General features: G+C 47.2%; 1 protein-coding gene across 1 annotated transcript; it reads left to right on the top strand.

Moving 5' to 3' along the window:
- Positions 1–353: 353 nt before the first annotated feature.
- On the top strand, positions 354–18634 carry ZCCHC4 (zinc finger CCHC-type containing 4). Its single transcript, XM_077301502.1, has 13 exons — positions 354–530; positions 2900–3018; positions 4222–4304; positions 6311–6586; positions 7451–7531; positions 8865–8937; positions 9757–9907; positions 10205–10305; positions 11829–11950; positions 13488–13563; positions 14429–14480; positions 17048–17192; positions 18253–18634. The coding sequence occupies exons 1-13, from the start codon at positions 455–457 to the stop codon at positions 18371–18373; spliced, it is 1476 nt and encodes a 491-aa protein (XP_077157617.1). The 5' UTR covers positions 354–454; the 3' UTR covers positions 18374–18634.
- The last annotated feature ends 366 nt before the right edge of the window (positions 18635–19000 follow it).

The raw sequence follows: 19000 nt of genomic DNA, 5'->3' as shown, positions 1-19000 counted from the left end.
AGCCTTTGACAACTGAGAGACTGGATTATGTCTGTATAATAACAAACAGCTGCATTTGTTAATGACAAAGAAGGAAATGCCTAGAGATTACGGGGGTGGAGCGGGCAGAATTTGGACAGGGAGGGACCTCAGTGGGTCACAATGCCAGAGCGTCCACCCCACCCACCAAAGCAGCCATTCTCTCTGTCGCCTGGAGAAGAGCTGTCACCCCCTGGTCCCACCTGGAGGTTGGCATCCCTCAAATGAGCGATCAGGGGCTGGAAGGTGCCCTTGCCTGGCGGGGGCGCTAGGTGGCGCTGCAGCCGCTGCGTTTGAAGAAGTCCCCTCCGCCCACGACTGCATAGAGATAAGGCAGCCTGGAGCCGCAGCCCTCACTTCGGCTTCCATTGGGACGCCCGCTGGCACGACCTCCTGGGACCCGGAAGTGCCGGCTGCATCGCGTGGTCGGAGGGCGATGGCGGGGGTTCCCCGCATGGGGGTGGCGCTGCTGCTGCCGCCGCCGCTGATTCCAGCCCCCCACTGCCCGCACGGTGAGTCCGCCCACCCCCTCACTGTAGGCTTTGCAAAATGTCTCCATTAAACCAGCTGTTTCTAGGCAGGCAGGAGAGCATCGCTGTGCCCGGGGCTGGGCTGTGGTTTGTGGAGGCTCCTGTGCAGAATACGCAGCACCGGGCTGCTTAAAGAAGAAGAAAATTGGAGAGAAGAGAGAGAAGAAGAAGAGTTTGGTTCTTCTATGCCGCTTTTCCCTACCCGAAGGAGGCTCAAAGCGGCTTACAGTCGCCTTCCCTTTCCTCTCCCCACAACAGACATCCTGTGGGGTGGGTGAGGCTGAGAGAGCCCTGATATCACTGCCCGGTCAGAACAGTTTTATCAGTGCCCTGGCAAGCCCAAGGTCACCCAGCTGGCTGCATGTGGGGGAGTTCAGAATCGAACCTGGCATGCCAGATTAGAAGTCCGCACTCCTAACCACTACACAAAAATGGCTCTCTAGAAGTGGCCGTCTAGAAAGCAAAGGAGACAGACCTGCCTAGCTGGCTGCAGTCACTCACCTGTCCAACTGCTGTTCTGGAGGCAAGCAGGGAGGAAGTGCGCGCAAAGGAGCAGGAAGTCTCCTCTGGAGCCAAACGGGACACGGGAGGGGCACCCTTTATATTCTGCTCAGTTATGTGCATGGTGGATCTTGCCTATCCCGGCAATTTTTGCATGTTCCTTTAACATGTCATGTGGACAGTGCTTCTAGGTGGAGCAAGAACCCCAAAGCCTATTTCCTTATTCACTGAATGCCTCGTCCTGGCGACTGTGTCGAGTTGAGCCAGGGGTCCCAGTGAGTGGTGGACTCTAAATTTAAAAAAAACAAACAAACATTTTGGCATGTTTGGGAAATCCCACAGCAGTGGCCCTACTAAATCATCTGTCTGAAGTTCGTTAATTGTATCTGTTCCCCTCCTCTCCCCACAACAGACACCCTGCGAGGTAGGTGAGTCTGAGAGAGCTCTGAGAGAACTGGAGGAGAGGGGAATTGATTAATTGGTTTCAATGCTGCCCTCCTGGCGGGCTGGTTAAGTGTGGTTCACAACAGTCCATGCAGACAAAGGCTAAAATACAATAATTTAATTAGATGGAAATATAAAATCAATTTAAGATGATCAGGGCAGAGACAACGGCAATAATCCATTTTTAGATGGATCCATTTTCAGGCCAGGTTGCAATCTGGGGGTTCTTACAGTAAGTAGTTAGTAGGTAGGTGAGGCCTCGGTAGATGATAACTTTGGCTCCAACCAAAGGCCTAGCAGAAGAGGCCCTGCGGAACGGTTCCAGCTCTGGCAGGACCCGCATATGTTCTGGGAGTTCATTCCACCAGGCAAAGGCCAGGACAGAAAATGTCCAGGCCCTGGTTGAGGCCACGGAGTGGCATAGTGGGTGGAGGCCACGGAGAGGCATTGGCCTGGCCCGGTCCTGTTTCTGCAATTTCCCACTGCAGGCTCCCTTTGGTGAAGAAGAGCGAACTGGTGTCCAGCCCAGAGTGCAGGTCTAGTTCTGTTCACAAGTAATCTGAAAATATTTCAGTGCTGCCACTTCCTGTGCTGCGGGAGCAGCTTGATGATGTCACATCCTGTGAGAGTGCCTGGTGATGTCACTTCTTGTGCCATGTGACTTTGAGGCCGTGGAAGGAAGGTGTTGCCTGGTGACATCACTTGCGGGATTTCTCAAAACCTGAAGTAAAAAAGTCGAGACATGTACACCCTACATTCCTCCTGTAGAGAAAATGAAAATGAAAGTGCGTTCTTCAGAAGCGGAGGGGGCTGTATTAGAACTTGGAAAGCAACCCTAGCTGGTCCAGTAGGGAAAAGACCGCACAAATATCACAGGGCAGGCTATATGACAGTTTTGGGGTGTCTCTAATAATGGTATCCCCAGACAGAACCTTGTCTTTCTAGTATTTTGTTGTAAATAGTGTGTTCCCCATCAAATCGATGCTTTTCCTCTGTAGTGCTACCCCCAGTTATTCAAGCAAAGGTTATACACAGATGAAACGGGATTTCCTGACCCTTCTCAATATTTCCCAGTTTCTGTGCAGGAATGCGTCTATTCCAGGGGTAGTCAAACTGCGGCCCTCCAGATGTCCACGGACTACAATTCCCAGGAGCCCCCTGCCAGCGTTTGCTGGCAGGGGGCTCCTGGGAATTGTAGTCCGTGGACATCTGGAGGGCCGCAGTTTGACTACCCCTGGTCTATTCCATGGACTTCAGTGGGATCATAGGTGTATCTTACCATGCTCTCTCTTGAAAGGCAGGGGGAATTTTTATTGTGAATCTTAAGCGTTGCCTTATATGTGTGTGTACACCTTTCTCTCTTCTGTTTGCCTCGAAAGGCTTCCCAGTTAAACCCTTTCTTCCAGGGCCTGCACTTTTGTTTGCCAAGATTCGTCAAGGGAAGGAAGAAGGAAGAAGATTCTATGCTTGTTCTGCTTGCAGAGAGAGAAAAGACTGTAGCTTTTTCCAGTGGGAAGATGAAAAGGTAAGCAGGAATTACAAATCCCAATCTATTTAATCCCAGGGAGAGCGTTTATCTCTAAGTAGAATTTAAGCCCGCTGTAAGGAAAATGCCGTGGGCGCTAGTGGGCAGTGGGTGGGTGCAGGAGGGCCCTTGGAGGGAAGGGGCGAATGAGTGAATGAAGCCAGGCAGGCATAGAGAAAGGGAGAGAGAGGGAGAGGAAGGAAAGAGATTGGAAGCGGAGGGGAAGGAAGGAAGGAAGGAAGGAAGGAAGGAAGGAAGGAAGGAAGGAAGGTGGGTGCCATGGAAGGAGACGGGGCAGAGGGGGAAGGAGGGGGGGTAGAAGGAGGGGGGAGGGATCTGCAGGTCGGGTGTGTGTGGGGGGGAGCTGGAGGGTTCCCTCCTCGGGAAGGGTTTCCCCCAGCCTGAGCCTTGCCCAGCTGGCCAAGCAGCGCGGTCGCCGGCTCTTTGAGCTGGCAGCCGCGCTGCCCAGCCGGCAAGAAAGGGATTTCCCCCCCCCCAGCTTGAGCCTTTTCCTGTTGGCAGGGGCTCATGGGAATTGTAGTCCATGGACATCTGGAGGACCACAGGTTGACTAGCCCTGCTCTAGGAGGGTGGCAGCCGTTTTCCTATGGCTGTGCCTGTCTTTTAGCAATCACATGTCAGAATTTTGAAAGTACAAATTTTGGAATGGTTACAGCAGTGGTCCACAACCTTCTTCAGGCTGTGGACTGGCAGCGGCGGGGAGGGCGATCGCCCAGCCGCGCATGCGCGTTTGTGCCATGCGCAGCTGCAAACGCGCATGCACGGCACCCCTGCGGGTGAATTGTATTGACCACCTGAATTGACCACCCCTGCGGGAGCGCCGCACATGTGCGTTTGCGGCTGCGCATGGTGCAAACGCACACGCGCAGCCTGCTTTTCTCTCCCCCTCCCCCACAAAAAGAAGCTTGCCGGGCCACAAGCTAATCGATCCCTATTGCTTGCGGCCTGGGAAATTTCTTACTGGGGGGGGGGCGGGGAGAGGGAGCCGCGGCCCGGTGCCAGGGCCTTGCAGCCCGGCACTGGGCTGCGGCCCCGTGGTTGGGGACCACCGGGTTACAGGTTTTCAGCTGGGATGTTTAGTCAGAAAGGAAACGGAAACTCCACTTTACTGTGTCTTTGGAACTGTTGGTGGGAATATTATCACTTTGGATGCTGACATCTCTCCTGCGTCCATCTTTTCAGGTATCTGAAGCAAGGCGTTTGGCGCAGGAGAAATACAACCAAAGTCGGCAGCCCGCTTTCTCTCACGCGCAAAATGTGGAAAGGTATGGTCGAGCCCCTGTAATGACTATGTTGCATTCAGGCCTCTGAACAGCTTGCTGGAAAGATGTTACTGGATGTGAACCTAGCACGTCATGGGGAGTGTCTGATGTGCCCCCCACCCCTGCCATAAGTACCCTGTCTCTGACTGTGATGTACCACTTTCTCAACTAGGGTTTTGTGAAACCCTGGGATTTCTTGATGGCCCTGGAAGGGTTTCACAAATGGGTGGGAGTTAATTAATTTGTTTAATAGTTTAAAAAATTGTTAAACGTTTATTGGGATATATGGTCTTCCTGACACCCCCCCCCCCCAATGGCCAATGATTGGCCTGGAGAGAGTGAAAAGGGGAGGGGCTCTGGGTGGGCATGTACACAGCTGGCCTTCCCAACCATATTGTGCACGATTGCACCACTTTTGGCACTCAAAGCCTGAAGGATGTTTCAGGGGTTTCTCAATGTTAAAAAAGTGGAGAGAGGCTGGCGTAACAGGTAGCGTAGTGGTGTGTGTGTTCCATTTATAAGAGCCTTCTGTTAATTTTTTATGCTGCCAATTTTAGAATTTGTCATTCAGGAGGGAAATGGCCCTTCTAGCTGAGATATCAAAGTTGTGGCATTAAAGATTTTAAGCTGTAATATTACGGATATGGCTTTCTTTCTTTCTTTTTTTTTTTAATCGATGGAAGCTTTTACACTACTTAAATTTGTCTAAGACACCTTGTGCCCACATCGGAGGGGGAAAGCAGCTTAGATATATTTAAACATTTTAAAATGGAACAACGTCTAGGCAAAGATCACCCTTTCCAGGGGCTGTTCAGTCCCAGGGGTGAGAATTTAATTATATTTTAAACTCTGTAATGTAGGCTTTCTCAAGCAGGGTTTTGTGAAACTCTGGGATTTCTTGATGGCCCTGGAAAGGTTTCCTGAATGGGTGGGAATTTTTAATATATTTCTATGTGTTAAACATTTATCTGGTGATATGAACCTATATGGTCATGTCAACCTGCCTGTCCTCCCCCTCCCTGAAAATGGCCAGTGATGGGCCTGGAGGGTGTGGGAAGTGGAGGGTGTCTGAATGGGCACGTACCCAGCCATGCTTCCTAGCCATATTCTGTATCATTGCGCCACTTCTGGGGTTTCTCAAAACCTGAAGAATGTTTCAGGGTTTTTTCATGATTCATAAAGTTGAGAGCAGTTGCTGTAATGGCACAATGAAGCTGGAGAAGGTGGGAACTGGAATTTAGTTTATAGTTGTTATTTATGTTCACGGCATTTCGGTATAAGTCAAGCAGGCTCCGGGTCTCTCCCTTATCTAGATGGATTTAGGGAAGGAGAAGTCCAAATGAAAGACCAAATGCAAGCATATGTGGTCTGCAGATATGTGTGCGTGTTACATGCCATCAAGTTGCTTCTTGCTTACGCTGACAAATGAATAAAGAGTTGGTTCTTATATCCTGCTTTTCTCTACCCAAAGTAGTCTCAAATCCTTCCCTTTCCTCTCCCACAACAGACATCCTGTGAGGGAGGTGAGGCTGAGAGAGTCCTGAAATTACTGAAGAAGAAGAAGAGTTGGTTCTTATATGCCGCTTTTCTCTACCCGAAGGAATCTCGAAGCGGCTTACAGTCATCTTCCCTTTCATCTCCCCACCACAGACACCCTGTGAGGGAGGGGAGGCTGAGAGGGCCCTGATATTCCTGCTCGGTCAGAACAGTTTTATCAGTGCCGTGTTGAGCCCAAGGTCACCCAGCTGGCTGCATATGGGGGAGCGGGGAATCAAACCCGTCTCGACAGATTAGAAGTCCGCACTCCTAACCACTCCACCAAGCTGGCTCTCTTGACCTATGAATGGTCCTATCGTTAACAGCCTTGCTCAAGTCCAGGGGCAGGTCGCTTCTTTTATTGTGCCCGTCTGTCTCATGTCGGAAACCTAAAGCTTTTCCTAGAGCTATTGCCTTTTTCTAGCACGCCTTGCATTCCGAGACCGCTGTCTTATTTGCTGTTGTAACATCAGGTACAAGGAGTTTATCGTCTTGCCGTTATGGGAAAGGAAGTTCTGTCAAGAATGCCAGCAGCTCGTCTTGCCCCCTGAGAGGATCACCCATGCCGGCCATTGCTTGCTTGATGACGTCTCGGTGGCCCAGCTGAGGAGACCCAGCCAGCTCCTCAGACCTCTGGAGAACAAGAAGACCAACGCTCAGTACTTGTTTGCTGATCGGAGTTGCCAGTTCCTGCTAGACGTCGTTGTTGCGCTCGGGTTCAAGAGAGTGCTTTGCCTCGGTACCCCAAGGTCAGTCATGCAGGGGAAATGGTTGGTGCCCTAGCTCAGGGGTGGTCAACCTGTGGTCCTCCGGATGTCCATGGACTACAATTCCCATGAGCCCCTGCCAGCATTTGCTGGCAGGGGCTCATGGGAATTGTAGTCCATGGACATCCGGAGGACCACAGGTTGACTACCCCTGCCCTAGCTGATGCTCACACAGTGAAGGGAGTGCCTTGTTTTGTAAACAGATTAAAATTAATTTAAATTTAATTTTTTTTTAAAATGTCTCTTGTGTGTCTAGTGCAGCCTTTCTCAACTTTTGTTTTGTTCAGAAACCCTTGAAATATCCTTCAGGCGTCGAGAAACGCCAGAAGTGGCGCCATCGTGCGGAATATGGTTGGGAAGCAGAGCTGGGGATACACTCACCCAGGGCCCCTCCCCTTCCCACCCCCTCCAGGCCCATCAATGGCCATTGTGGGAAGGGGAAGGCAGGTTGACATGACCATTAATAGTCATATCACTGGATAATGTTTAACATATATTTTTTAAAATACAGAAAGTTAATTAATTCCCACCCATTCAGGAAACCCTTCCATAGCTGTCAGGACACCCCAGGATTTCATGAAACCCAGACAATTGTAACCCAACACAAGCCATTGGGGAGTGGCTGGTAATAAATTGAAATAACAACAACAGCAACAACAACAACCCTGGTTGAGTTAGGCTGGTCTAGTGTCTCTGTCTCCCATGATAGGATGCTGAGCAGGAAACTTTCTTTGTGGCACCCTCCCCCCCCCTTCCCTTACAGAGAACACTGAGTATATTCATTGTCATTGTCTTCCATTTATTGCGCTGTACATGTAGTGGCTTTATGCTAACCTCTTTTTTCAGGCTTCACGAACTGATCAAATTACGATCATCGCAGGAACAGAAGAGCCCCATCAGGAGCCTCTTGTTAGATATCGATTTCAGGTAGGACATTTCTCAGCATCCGATGCTCTCTTCCTTTTAGAGCAGCACTGCCTAACCATTAATCCTCTAATATCTCCCTTCAAGTACCAACATGATCATTCCGTGCCCAAAATTTATTTATAGGCTACCTTCTCCACCAATCAAAGAAGCCTGAGAGCTTTGAGAGGACCTTGACTGGCCCAAGGTCACCCAGCTGGCTGCATATGGAGGAGGAGTGGGGAATTGAGCCTGGTTCTCCAGGTTAGAGGCTACTGCTCTTAACCACTCTACCAAGTTGTCAGTACACTATGAATCAGAGAGAAGTGGGCTGGTAAAGGTTTGAACAAAAGACAATAATGCAGCAACTGGATCCATTTCTTGACTTCAACTTGTGGGCAAGATTGAGGGCCTTTCCGCACAAGGACCAATGTTGCCAATTGGTTCCACAAAGCGGAAACGCTATTTTAAATAGTGGAATCTCGGTGTTCCACGTACCTGCATTTGTAGTGGAATCCAGTAGCCTTTCATTCGTTCCCCACAGGTTTCCGGTCTCGCAGGAATCGCTAGAAAGGAAGCGATTTTTTCTGTGATTGGTCCCACCCCTGGCCGTCAATCAAATGAGCAGCCAATGGGCAGTTGTTATCATGCTCCGGAAAAGCCCCTTTCCCTTTAAGCACAGGTTTAAAAAAACACACACATGTTGCAATGAATATGCGTTGATTCGTTGCAACGGCGTATGAGCTGGCGTATGAGCTGGCGAATGAGCTGGCGATTCATCGTTACCATGCTCCACCGAGTGAACCCCCCCGCATGGGTGCGATTTTCAGCCGAAAATACAAACCTGCAAATGGGGCTGTGTTGTGCTTGGGGACTTAGGGGAGCTTTAAAGCACTTCTGTAGAGGGACTGGAGCCGGAGAAGCCTCGCTGGGTGAACGAAGCCTTTCTGGTTCGTTGCTTTCCCCGCTCGCTCCGAGGGGGGAAAAATGGCGATCGCTTCGCCGGAAGTTCGGAGGAGAGAGCCAGGGGGAGGGACTTTGTTGCAGCCGCCACATTAAGAACGCACAGGCCTTTTTCGCTAGTGTTGCAGGTAGCTGGCAGGAGTGTAGCGATTTTCTGAGGGTGAATCCACTTTTCTGGGTTCACTGGAAATCGCTACAACAAAGTGATTTTAGCGCTAGTGTAGAAGGATTGTTGCAGATTGTGTGCGACGTCATGCAGAACGGCAAATTAGTAGCATTTACCATTTGCAAGCCTTCTGCTACTTTGAACTCGTGCGGAATGGCCCTGACTTTAGCTGATCAGCCAGTTCTTTGGCTGCAGACTTTCTAAGTAATGGAAACAATTTCTTTGCAGGTACTCCCAGTTTTATACAGAGGAGGAATTCTGCCACTACAATATGTTTAACCACTATTTCTTTGGCGGGGAGGTAAGCGGCAGCCAAGTTCTACAACATGGTTTCCCTGTGTACAGTTTTGTGGAGCAATGACACCTTGATCGTATTGTAGTGCTGTGGTCTCCAGGTAGTCAAAGGACAAAGCTTAAGCTAGTTAAAGGCTTCAGAGTGTGGTTTGAATTCTCTTTAATGTATATAGGCTCTCACTGACTAGCCTAGGGTAGCTGGAATTAGCGAATGCTGGCAGGGGCTCATGGGAATTGTAGTCCATGGACATCTGGAGGGCCACAGTTTGCCCACCTCATGACTAGCCATTAGGTTGGATCCTTTCATACACACAAGGAGTGGCATAGGTTAGCTTTAAGAATGACCAGAAACTTTATGGCAAAAGCCATTGGCTGCATTGTGATGTCACTTCCAAGTAAAACTATAGTTTCCAGCAATTCTTTGAGTAACTCTGTGATATAAAAGTGGGGTGGGGAGACTGTTACAAACAAACCAATAAATCCCACCAGACATTCCCAGCATTTATCTGGCAGTGAAGCAGCCTTTTCGCTCCTGGAGAGTGAGCTGCCTTCTGCTCTCACTGTTAAGAGCCCTTAGGGCTGCCGGGCTGCCCTCCAGGGTTCTTCAGTGGAGCAGCAGGAGCCCAGCGGGGATAGGGGACTGGTAAAAACCATAGAGATTTCAAAAATGCCTAGAGTGGTAATATAGCATCACTTCTGGGTCCAAATCCAGAAGGGCTATGTGAGGAAGAGGAGGGGAGTAAGGCAGGTCATGTGCATTTTTACTTGGCTCCGTCTGACACCTCAGTGCAACCCGATTTTGAAATGGACCCTTGATCTTTTACAGGCTGCCCGTGGCACATGTCAGGAATTCTTGCAGCAAGAGAAAGGCAATGAGGTGATCATGGTGGCGGACCCTCCCTTTGGTGGCTTGGTCGAAGCTCTGGCGTTTGCATTCAGGCAGCTGATGGCCATGTCGGAGCAGACGGGCTGCACAGGTAAATCCTTGGGGCAGCCTTTGGCAAAGCAGGTTTTTCACAGGACTGCTTGCTTTTAAGCAATGAGCGTAACTCAGGTACTTGACAATATTCCAAAAAGACTGTTGACAGCTTTAACACCGTAATTAGAGGCAGAGTGGGACAGGGGACAGGATCTGTTGCCAAACTGCTCGCGAGTGGCTCTACTATTAGGTGATTTCCAGATGTTTATTATTCAATAGTTCTGAAGATTTTAAAAAGCAAACCAATCAGTCATTCTCTCTCTCTCTCTCTCTCTCTCTCTCTCTCTCTCTCAAGATGCTGTCAGCAAAGAGTTGCCCATATTTTGGATGTTTCCATACTTTTTTGAATCACGCATCCTTGAATTTTTCCCAAGTTTCAGGATGCTGGATTATCAGGTGAGGCCGAAGTGAAGTAGAAATATAGTCTATGGGGGGTGGAGGGGTGGGGGGCAGAGGAGTTACAAGCTTTGTCATGATTTCTTGGGAGTCTGTTCTGTAAGTTAAGCAAGCAGTTACATAAATTTTGTTTGTGTGGTGATGATCTTGCTAGTTCTTTATTTTATTATTATTTTTTTAAATATCTGACGAATCCAAAACCATCACATGCACCTGTCGGGGTTTCCTATTGGCAGTTTCTCCTGCTGCAAAGGAAGATGCCGTGAGAGCGTCTGTTCTCTCTAAACACGCGCACCAACTTTCTAGAGCAGTAGACGAGGGCAGAGTCTGCACTTACTTTCTTTATTCCATTGTCAATCCTGTTGAATTCAGATCGCTTTGAACTCGGGTCTTCTTCTCCTCCCCCCCTCCCCATTGAAACAGGAAAGTCTTCTGCATGTGGTTAGGGTAGTTCAGAAGGGGGGGGGGGAGCCAGGCAGGGAGCCTCTTTCTTTTCTTGGAGGGGTGGTGGTGGAGAGGATCGAAAAAGGCAGAAGAGGGAGGAAAAATCCAGCACCGACAGAAGTTGAGAGAAATTAGGGGCTTCTCCTTTAAGGCAAGCGTGTCACATGACCAGGTGTGACCTATCAGAGGTTCTCTACCACGGAGCTTTCTTTCCCAATCCAGATTTGAAAAATATTGAGCGTTAAAAGCACTCTAAGATATCGCACAATAAAGGTAGGGTCATTCCAGATCAATCCTTCTTGCTGCAGAAGGAAAATTTAAATCGCCCCAAATCCAAACGGAAATCGCATTCTGTGTAGAGGGCAGGGACTGAATCGACCTGGGGTTGGAATAAAAGCTCCATGCAGCCTTAATAAAGGCTGGAGCTATCCAGCATAAAAAAAAGACCAAAACGTCCATATCAGGCTAGATATCAGGGAAAAAATTATCACAATCAGAGTAGTTCAGCAGTGGAATAGGCTGCCTAAGGAGGTGGTGAGGAGATCCGAGTAACTGCACAACCAGAGTCTGCATGGCTCTAAGATTTTGATTTAATTATGGGATTCAGGCCTCTTTCCCTGTGTAGAAGCAGTCAAATGTCTACCATAAAGTCACTGTGGCCCTCAGAGACCAATGTACAGGAAGTAGGAATGGCTAAAAATAGGGCATGTAGATGACAAAAGTGCATGGCTTTCCAGTAAAACATAATTATGCAAAACATAATTATTTAGGACGGAATTCTTATAGAGAATCAGATCTGAGGCACATTGGAACACTCAGGTGGTGACTTCCCTACATCGATCATTGTGTTAAGCAAGATATTTTCCCTTGCAATTATTTTGTTTTACTAGGAATCTTTGCTGTTAGAGTCAATTTTGGTGTTGCCGCCTGTAATTGCCTCGCTGACTGATGGAATAGATTTCCTCCTGCTTGTAACCTACCCCGAGTCCCAGTGAGAAAGCCAGACAACAAACAAAATAAAAAAGAATGATGATGATTAATATTTTCATCCTTTCCTGGGCTGTGCTTTTGTTCTCAAGGTGGACTATGATAACCACGCCCTCTACAAGTACGGGAAGACAGGCCGAAAACAGTCCCCAGTTCGTATTTTTACTAATCTTTCGCCTCAACTGATAGTGCTTCCTGTGGAAGAAGGGTACAGGTAAGACTTCAGCTCATCTGCTTACACCAGGGGTAGGCAAACTGTGGCCTTCCAGATGTCCATGGACTACAATCCCCATGAGCCCCAGGGACTCATGGGGATTGTAGTCCATGGATATGTGGAGGGCCACAGTTTGCCTACCTCTGGTCTACATAGTCATGATTGTGTGCCATTACATTGAGACCAATACTAAGGCCCCTTTAAAGGTAAAGGTAAAGGTATCCCCTGTGCAAGCACCGGGTCATGTCTGACCCTTGGGGTGACGCCCTCTAGCGTTTTCACGGCAGACTCAATACGGGGTGGTTTGCCAGGGCCTTCCCCAGTCATTACCGTTTACCCCCCAGCAAGCTGGGTACTCATTTTACCAACCTCGGAAGGATGGAAGGTTGAGTCAACCTTGAGCCGGCTGCTGGGATTGAACTCCCAGCCTCATGGGCAGAGCTTCAGACAGCATGTCGGCTGCCTTACCACTCTGAGGCCCCTTTAGACAGCCTTTATCATTCGTTTCGGTAGCTGGTGGGTAATGGACATTTTGGTCTTTTTTTTTTTTTAATGCTGGATACCTCCAGCCTTTATTAAGTTTAAGAAAGGAAATAACAGAAATAAAAAAGAACAAAAGATTATAATTCCATCACAAGTCAGTTTACCCTACTAACTTATTAATACTTATTATTAATACATATATATCTATATAGCTAGATATTTTGAGAAGTACCCCCAACGTTCTTCTAATTCTTCTGCTGGTCTACTATTAACTAGATTGGTAAGCTTTGCCATTTTGGTCAGTTCCCCCAGCTTTTCGAGAAATGTTATTTTTGGCATAGCTTCTTGTTTCCATCTTCTTGCGATCACCATCCTTGCTGCAGCTGTCGCATGGAAGAAAGAAACGCCCGCTTTACAAGGGAGATTGTCTGGGGGCACACTCAACAACATGTATTCCGGGACATAATATTTAGTATTTAACATTTTTTCCAATACTTCAAGTACTTTTGCTCAAAATTGTTGCCTATGAAAGCTTGTCACTTGGAGGAGGGCAGGATGCTGTTTCCGTTGGCTGCAGAGGAAAGAACGTGCAGTAATGGGTTTAAACTACAAATACAATGATATAGGCTAGGTGAAAAACATTTTCACAGTCAGAGTAGTTCAGCAGTGGAATAGGCTGCCTAAGGAGGTGGTGAGCTCCCCCTCACTGGCACTCTTCAAGCAAAGGTTGGATACACACTTTTCTTGGATGCTTTAGGATGGTCTGGGCTGATCCTGCGTTGAGCAGGGGATTGGACTAGATGGCCTGTATGGCCCCTTCCAACTCTATGATTCTGTGATTCTGTATTTCTACATTGCCACCACATATGAAAAAAGGAGCCTGCTTTATCTTTACATTCCCAACATTTGACATCATAATTTTTAAAAATATGACCCAATAACTTAGGTATTACATACCACCTATAAAACATTTTGAACCATTTCTCTCTCAATTGCTGGCTCTTTGTACTTTTTGCCGTATTTTTCCACTAACTACTTTCTCCCTCTCTGGCAGGTTTTGTTGCATTTGTCAGCGATATGTGAGTTCAGAGAACCAGCACTGTGAAATGTGCAATTCATGTACCTCCAAAGTGAGTGGATCTTGGAATGGGGTTGAGCGCAAATAAACGTGTAGCGCATGTGAATAGCTTCAGGATTGGGGCCACGGGGAGGGGGGTGTGACTCTCCTATGCAAAGTGTAGGCTGAAGTTATGTGCACATTCTGGAATTTGTTACTGTGCAAATATAAACAGAATTGGGGGTCAACTGGCCTCAACCAGAGCCAGGGCTTTCAGCTGAAACAAGTTCCAGAATGTGCACAGGACTGCTTGGTGGAACTCTTTGCCTGGTGAAATCAGGGCCCTCAGACGGTTCCGGAGAGCCTGTAAGACACAACTGTACCGCCAGGTCTATGGCTGAGGCCAGGAAACAGCATCACAAAAATGCCCTCTCCCTGCCTGAGAATCTCACCAGTAACCTAATCCAGACTAAACCTCATCAGGAAGATGTATACTGTAAAAAAGAGGGGATTTATAATAATTCTACAACATACTTTAAATTTATAATTTTGAATTTTATCTATCTATCTCAGGGGTAGTCAAACTGTGGCCCTCCAGATGTCCATGGACTACAATTCCCAGAAGCCCCTGCCAGCATTTGCTGGCAGGGGCCACTGGGAATTGTAGTCCATGGACATCTGGAGGACCGCAGTTTGACTACCCTTTGTATTCATCGTTTTTATGACTGATGTTAACCCACCCTGAGACTGGGAGTGGGGTCCGCTGGGTACCGTGGTCTTAGTCTCATTTTCTCTGGGGGAACTGATCTCTGTAGTCTCAAGATCAGTTGTAAATCTGGGAGATCTCCAGCCAGCACCTGGAGAATGGTAACCCTAGCCACAAGTGACATATCTATGATCCTGTTATGTAAAATCTATGTCTGACTTGTTTTGAATAGGACGGGAGACGCTGGAGGCACTGTTTCCTTTGCAAAACGTGTGTGAAACCTTGTAAGTATTTTCTTGTTCTTGAAAGAAAAATCACATTTTTATTCAGCTCGATTGAAAAGCTAAGAGGGGTCTTCTGTGTGGTGAATGGGGTTGCCAGCTCCAGGCTGGGAAATACCTAGAGACTTTGGGGCTGGAGCTTAAGGAAGGTGGGTTTGCAGTGGGGCAGGATTTCCGTAGGGCACAATGCTATAGTGGCCTTTTCCCCCGAGGGGAAGGGATCACTGTTGCCTGAACATCAATGGTAATCCCATACGATCACCGGCTGTCACCTGGAGGTTGGCAAAGCTGGTTGTTAAAGAACATGGCTACTTTGCTTGCTTTGGTTGCTGTTTAAAAATAACAAGCAAGAATGGATCAGTCCAGGAAGCTTCTCTCATGAGCTGGCGTGGTCTTCTCTTACTCCAATATAGGCAGAGGCATACTGGCAATCCCCCAGGACACCGGGTCCTGGATAGGAGGGGAGTAGGGACTGCCCCCTATTCTTTCCAACCAATCATAGGCCTTGATTCCTGGCAGTAATTAATGCTGTGACATGACCTTGGCCAAGGTCACTTGAACCTTGGTATGCTTGAGTCTTCCTGAACGCTCAAAGCAACATGCTCCAGATTCTCATGGGTCCTTCTCTTGAAGACTGTTCTCTTTTTGTTTGGCATTTTCTCACTGACCCACCTTACTGTTTGTTCATGCATCTTGTTTAACTTTGTATTTGATTGTAAGCCGTGACTTCTTCGAGTTTAATTTTGTATTTGTATTTTAAGCTTGTATTCATGTTTTTTATCGTTCACTGTCTTGGAGGGCTCTAAGGTGGGCGGACAGGTGGCTTTAAGATGTTTTAAATAATTGATTTGCTAAGCAGTCAGAAACCTGAAAGATTACTTCCACTCAGCATGTGTTTCATATCCAAAATTAGCAAAAGAGAGCTTTAAAATATCTCCCTGGCCTGTTTCAATGCATTACTTACTACTGATTTTTTGGGAAGATGCCATGTGGTCACCATGTTTGTAAAAGGACACTGCAGAGTGGAAAAAAATACAGAGAAGGGCAACCAAGGTGATGTGAGGGGGGGGGGAGAGCACCTTCCTTGCATGGAAAGCCTATAGACTAGTCCAGGGCTTTTTAGTTTAGAAAAGAAACACGATAGAGGTTTCTGAAACTAGGCATGACATGGGAACTCTTGAGAGTTCAAAACCCAGCCTAACCAGAAAAGTTCAGAACCAAAAGGTTGAGCTGCAAAAATAATTTCTCAAATTTTTAAAATATTTATTACATAAAAGTGCACTAATTCAACACATTTGGTCCATTCTATGTTGGTCTATTCCATGTGCAGTTAGAAATTATGACTATGTTTTAAATATGTTGAATTAGCGCACTTAGCGCATTTAAAAATATATATATTTTTTTAAAATTTTAAAATCATTTTTGCAGCTCAGCCTTTTGGTTCCTAACTCTTGAGAGTTGACAAGTACTCCTTCTTCTTCTTCCAAAATACTAGAACACGAGGGCATCCAATGAAGCTGATGGGCAGTAGGTTCAGGATGGACAATAGGAAATACTACTTTACACAGAGGGATTAAAATGTGGCATTCATTGTCGGAGGATGGAGCGGCAGCCACAAGAATGAACAGTTTTTAAAAGAATCATAGAATCATAGAGTTGGAAGGGGCCATACAGGCCATCTAGTCCAACCCCCTGCTCAACGCAGGATTAGCCCTAAGGGATTAGAGCAATTCATTGGAGGCAAAGGCTGTCAGTGGCTCCTAGCCATTGTGACTGAGGGGAACCTCCATGTTCAAAGGCACTAAACCGCTGAATTCCAGAATCAGGAGAAGGCCTCAGCCTCTATGCCCTGTTGTTGGCCTTCCAGCAGAACAGGTTGGCCATTGTGAGATATTGGATGCTGGACTAGATGGACCACTAGTCTGATCCAGCAGGGCTCTCCTGATGTTCTTATGAAGGCCTCGGCCTCTCTACCCTGTTGCTAGCCCTCCAGTGGAACTGGCTGGCCACTGAAAGAAACAGGAGGCTCGACCAGATGAGTTCTTCTCATATTCTTAAGCAGTCAAAGGATTTGTTCTTATGGTCTCAAGGGGCCTGGAACCCTGACACACTTTTTCTTCACTTGCAGATCTTATGGCAGTTTAGGAAATTCCCTGGTCATTTGCCTTCTTCCCACCTATTCAGAAGACTTCTCACTTACTTAATCTTCGCCCCAGAAATGAAAATTCCATTTCTCTGGCCGAACATATTTGAGTGGCTCTAAAAATGCATGCTGCTGCCATTACTTCAGTGCCTAATTAAATATACGGTGGTCCTGTGATTTATTTTAATTTGACGTTTTAAATCATGTAGTCAGCATTTCCCCTAAAACGCTCTGTCTTTTCTCAAGTATTTCAATTCTTGTTGCATTATTTTGTCCAAAAGCTTGCGTACTGCGGTGACATCCTTGAATAACCATCAGTGAAGCTTTAAATTGCGTTCTTGAGGGGCTCCCCTCATGTTTGGGATTCTCTTTGAGGCATTTATTTGCACTGTTGCCCTTTTCAGGCCTCCAATCTCTTGTTTTATAGCTTGGGTTCACTGTCGTGTTTGTGATCGCTGCGCACTTCCAAGTCATTCCTGTAAGGACACGGAGGCCGGATGTTTTGTTTGTGGAGCAGGAGACCACAAGCGCACCGCCTGTCCTCAGCTGCCTGCAGCTTCTGGAGCATGCTGGTAAGTTGGTCACGTGGAGCCATTTGTTCATTTAAGTAGACTGGGTGTTTCTTCATGCAAAACGGAGACACTTTGTAGATTTTTAAAATATGTTTGTAATACTATTATCACTCAGAGTTCTAATCTCAGAAGAAGAAGAAGAAGAATTGGTTCCTATATGCCGCTTTTCCCTACCCGAAGGAGTCTCAAAGCGGCTTACAGTCGCCTTCCCATTCCTCTCCCCACAACAGACACCCTGTGAGGGAGGTGAGGCTGAGAGAGCGCTGATATCACTGCTTGGTCAGAACAGTTTTATCAGTGCTGTGACTAGCCCAAGGTCACCCAGCTGGTTGCATGTGGGGGAGTGCAGAATCGAACCTGGCGTGCCATATTAGAAGTCCACACTCCTAACCACTACACCAAACTGGCTCCCAGAGAGTTCATAATACTATGACCTCAATGGGATGAAATTAATTCAAAACCAATGGAATGAAATTAATTCAAAAGAAATTCCGCCTCAACATCCGGAAGAAGTTCCTGACAGAGTGGTTTCTCAGTGGAACAGGCTTCCTCGGGAGGTGGTGGGTTCTCCATCTTTGGAGATTTTTAAACAGAGGCTGGATAGCCAGTGGAGGCGTTCACTGCTGGATAGGTTTTGATATTCTTTTTTAATGTTGTACGTTAGAAAGCTAGGATCTGCAGGGTGCTCTTCAATACGGGGGTCTTCTGCCAGGCTTTTGGTTGGAGTTGATGAAAAGGAACATCTAACTTCTATCAGGCCCCACCCAACCCACCATCAGCTACCGAAAAGGGAGATGTAGATCTTTGCCAGGCTGTTTGAAACATGATAAGAGATTCCAGTTTTTAGATAGCCAATGCAGGATTTTTATCCTGAAGTCATTTACTGTTACTTTAACTATTTTAATTGTATTTAAATTGTTTAAATCAAAGTTAACTTTTAAGCATATTACTGTACTATGTTGGACACCGCCCAAAGCCGGGTTACCTGGATGGACAGTATAAAAATCTTATAAATACATAAAAATAAAATAAACAAGGTTGTGTTTTTCTTGTTTTGCAGTGGTGGCCAGAAGCTGAATCGGAAAAAGAGCAAACTCAAAGCAAATGTCTTGAGAAATGGAAAGAAAGCAAAGACTGCAAAACAAAGAAAGAAGACGAAATCAAAAAAGCGTCTCAGTTAAAGAAGTTGGGGGGTGGGGTTTGTCATCGTATTGACCCAAGGCCTCTGACCTTTCTCATCCATACATTCAGAACCCAGCTGAGGTGGGCCTGCATTTTGCAGCACTGAACGGAAATGTTGCTAGCTTTTGGATTGGTGAAACAGATCCTCCTTCTTTCGAAGGGCGGAACACATGCAAAGAACCAGTCAATAATGTCTGCTCTTTGACATAGGACATAATTTGCTGTTAAGAACGCAAAACAATTAAACTGAATACTTTTTATCCCTCTGAGCAGTCTTCATTTGGGGAATTCTGAAAAAGGGTGTCCCTTGGGGATAAAATGCAAGGCAATAGGTTGGGTGCAAAGAAGCGCTTGGCCAAACAAAAAGTTCACGACAGCTCACCCCAGGGGAGCCAGCCCCATAGCAAAACGGTTGTGGGGTGGGGGGATTGGCCCTGATGAGACAGGCAGGGAAAAGGCAGTGCATTGAGCCTTCGCAGCTTAATTGGCTGGCTCTCCAGATGCCCAGGGACTACAATGACCATGAGCCCCTGGTAGCTGGCTCTCCAGATGCCCAAGGACTACTATGACCATGAGCCCCTGCCAGCTGGCTCTCCAGATACCCAGGGACTACCATGAGCCCCAGC

This window comes from Paroedura picta, chromosome 10 (assembly GCF_049243985.1).
Source record: "Paroedura picta isolate Pp20150507F chromosome 10, Ppicta_v3.0, whole genome shotgun sequence".
NCBI lineage: Eukaryota > Metazoa > Chordata > Lepidosauria > Squamata > Gekkonidae > Paroedura > Paroedura picta.
Note: the sequence above shows the minus strand (reverse complement) of the source record. Positions and strands in the feature narration are given on the sequence as shown.

Bases quoted from the DNA above. Each gene is read 5' to 3' on its own strand.
- ZCCHC4 (XM_077301502.1), top strand. From the start codon at position 455: ATGGCGGGGGTTCCCCGCATGGGGGTGGCGCTGCTGCTGCCGCCGCCG. The intron at 3,019-4,221 runs GTAAGCAGGAAT...CCATCTTTTCAG, and splicing joins TCCAGTGGGAAGATGAAAAG to GTATCTGAAGCAAGGCGTTT. The intron at 17,193-18,252 runs GTAAGTTGGTCA...CTTGTTTTGCAG, and splicing joins GCAGCTTCTGGAGCATGCTG to TGGTGGCCAGAAGCTGAATC.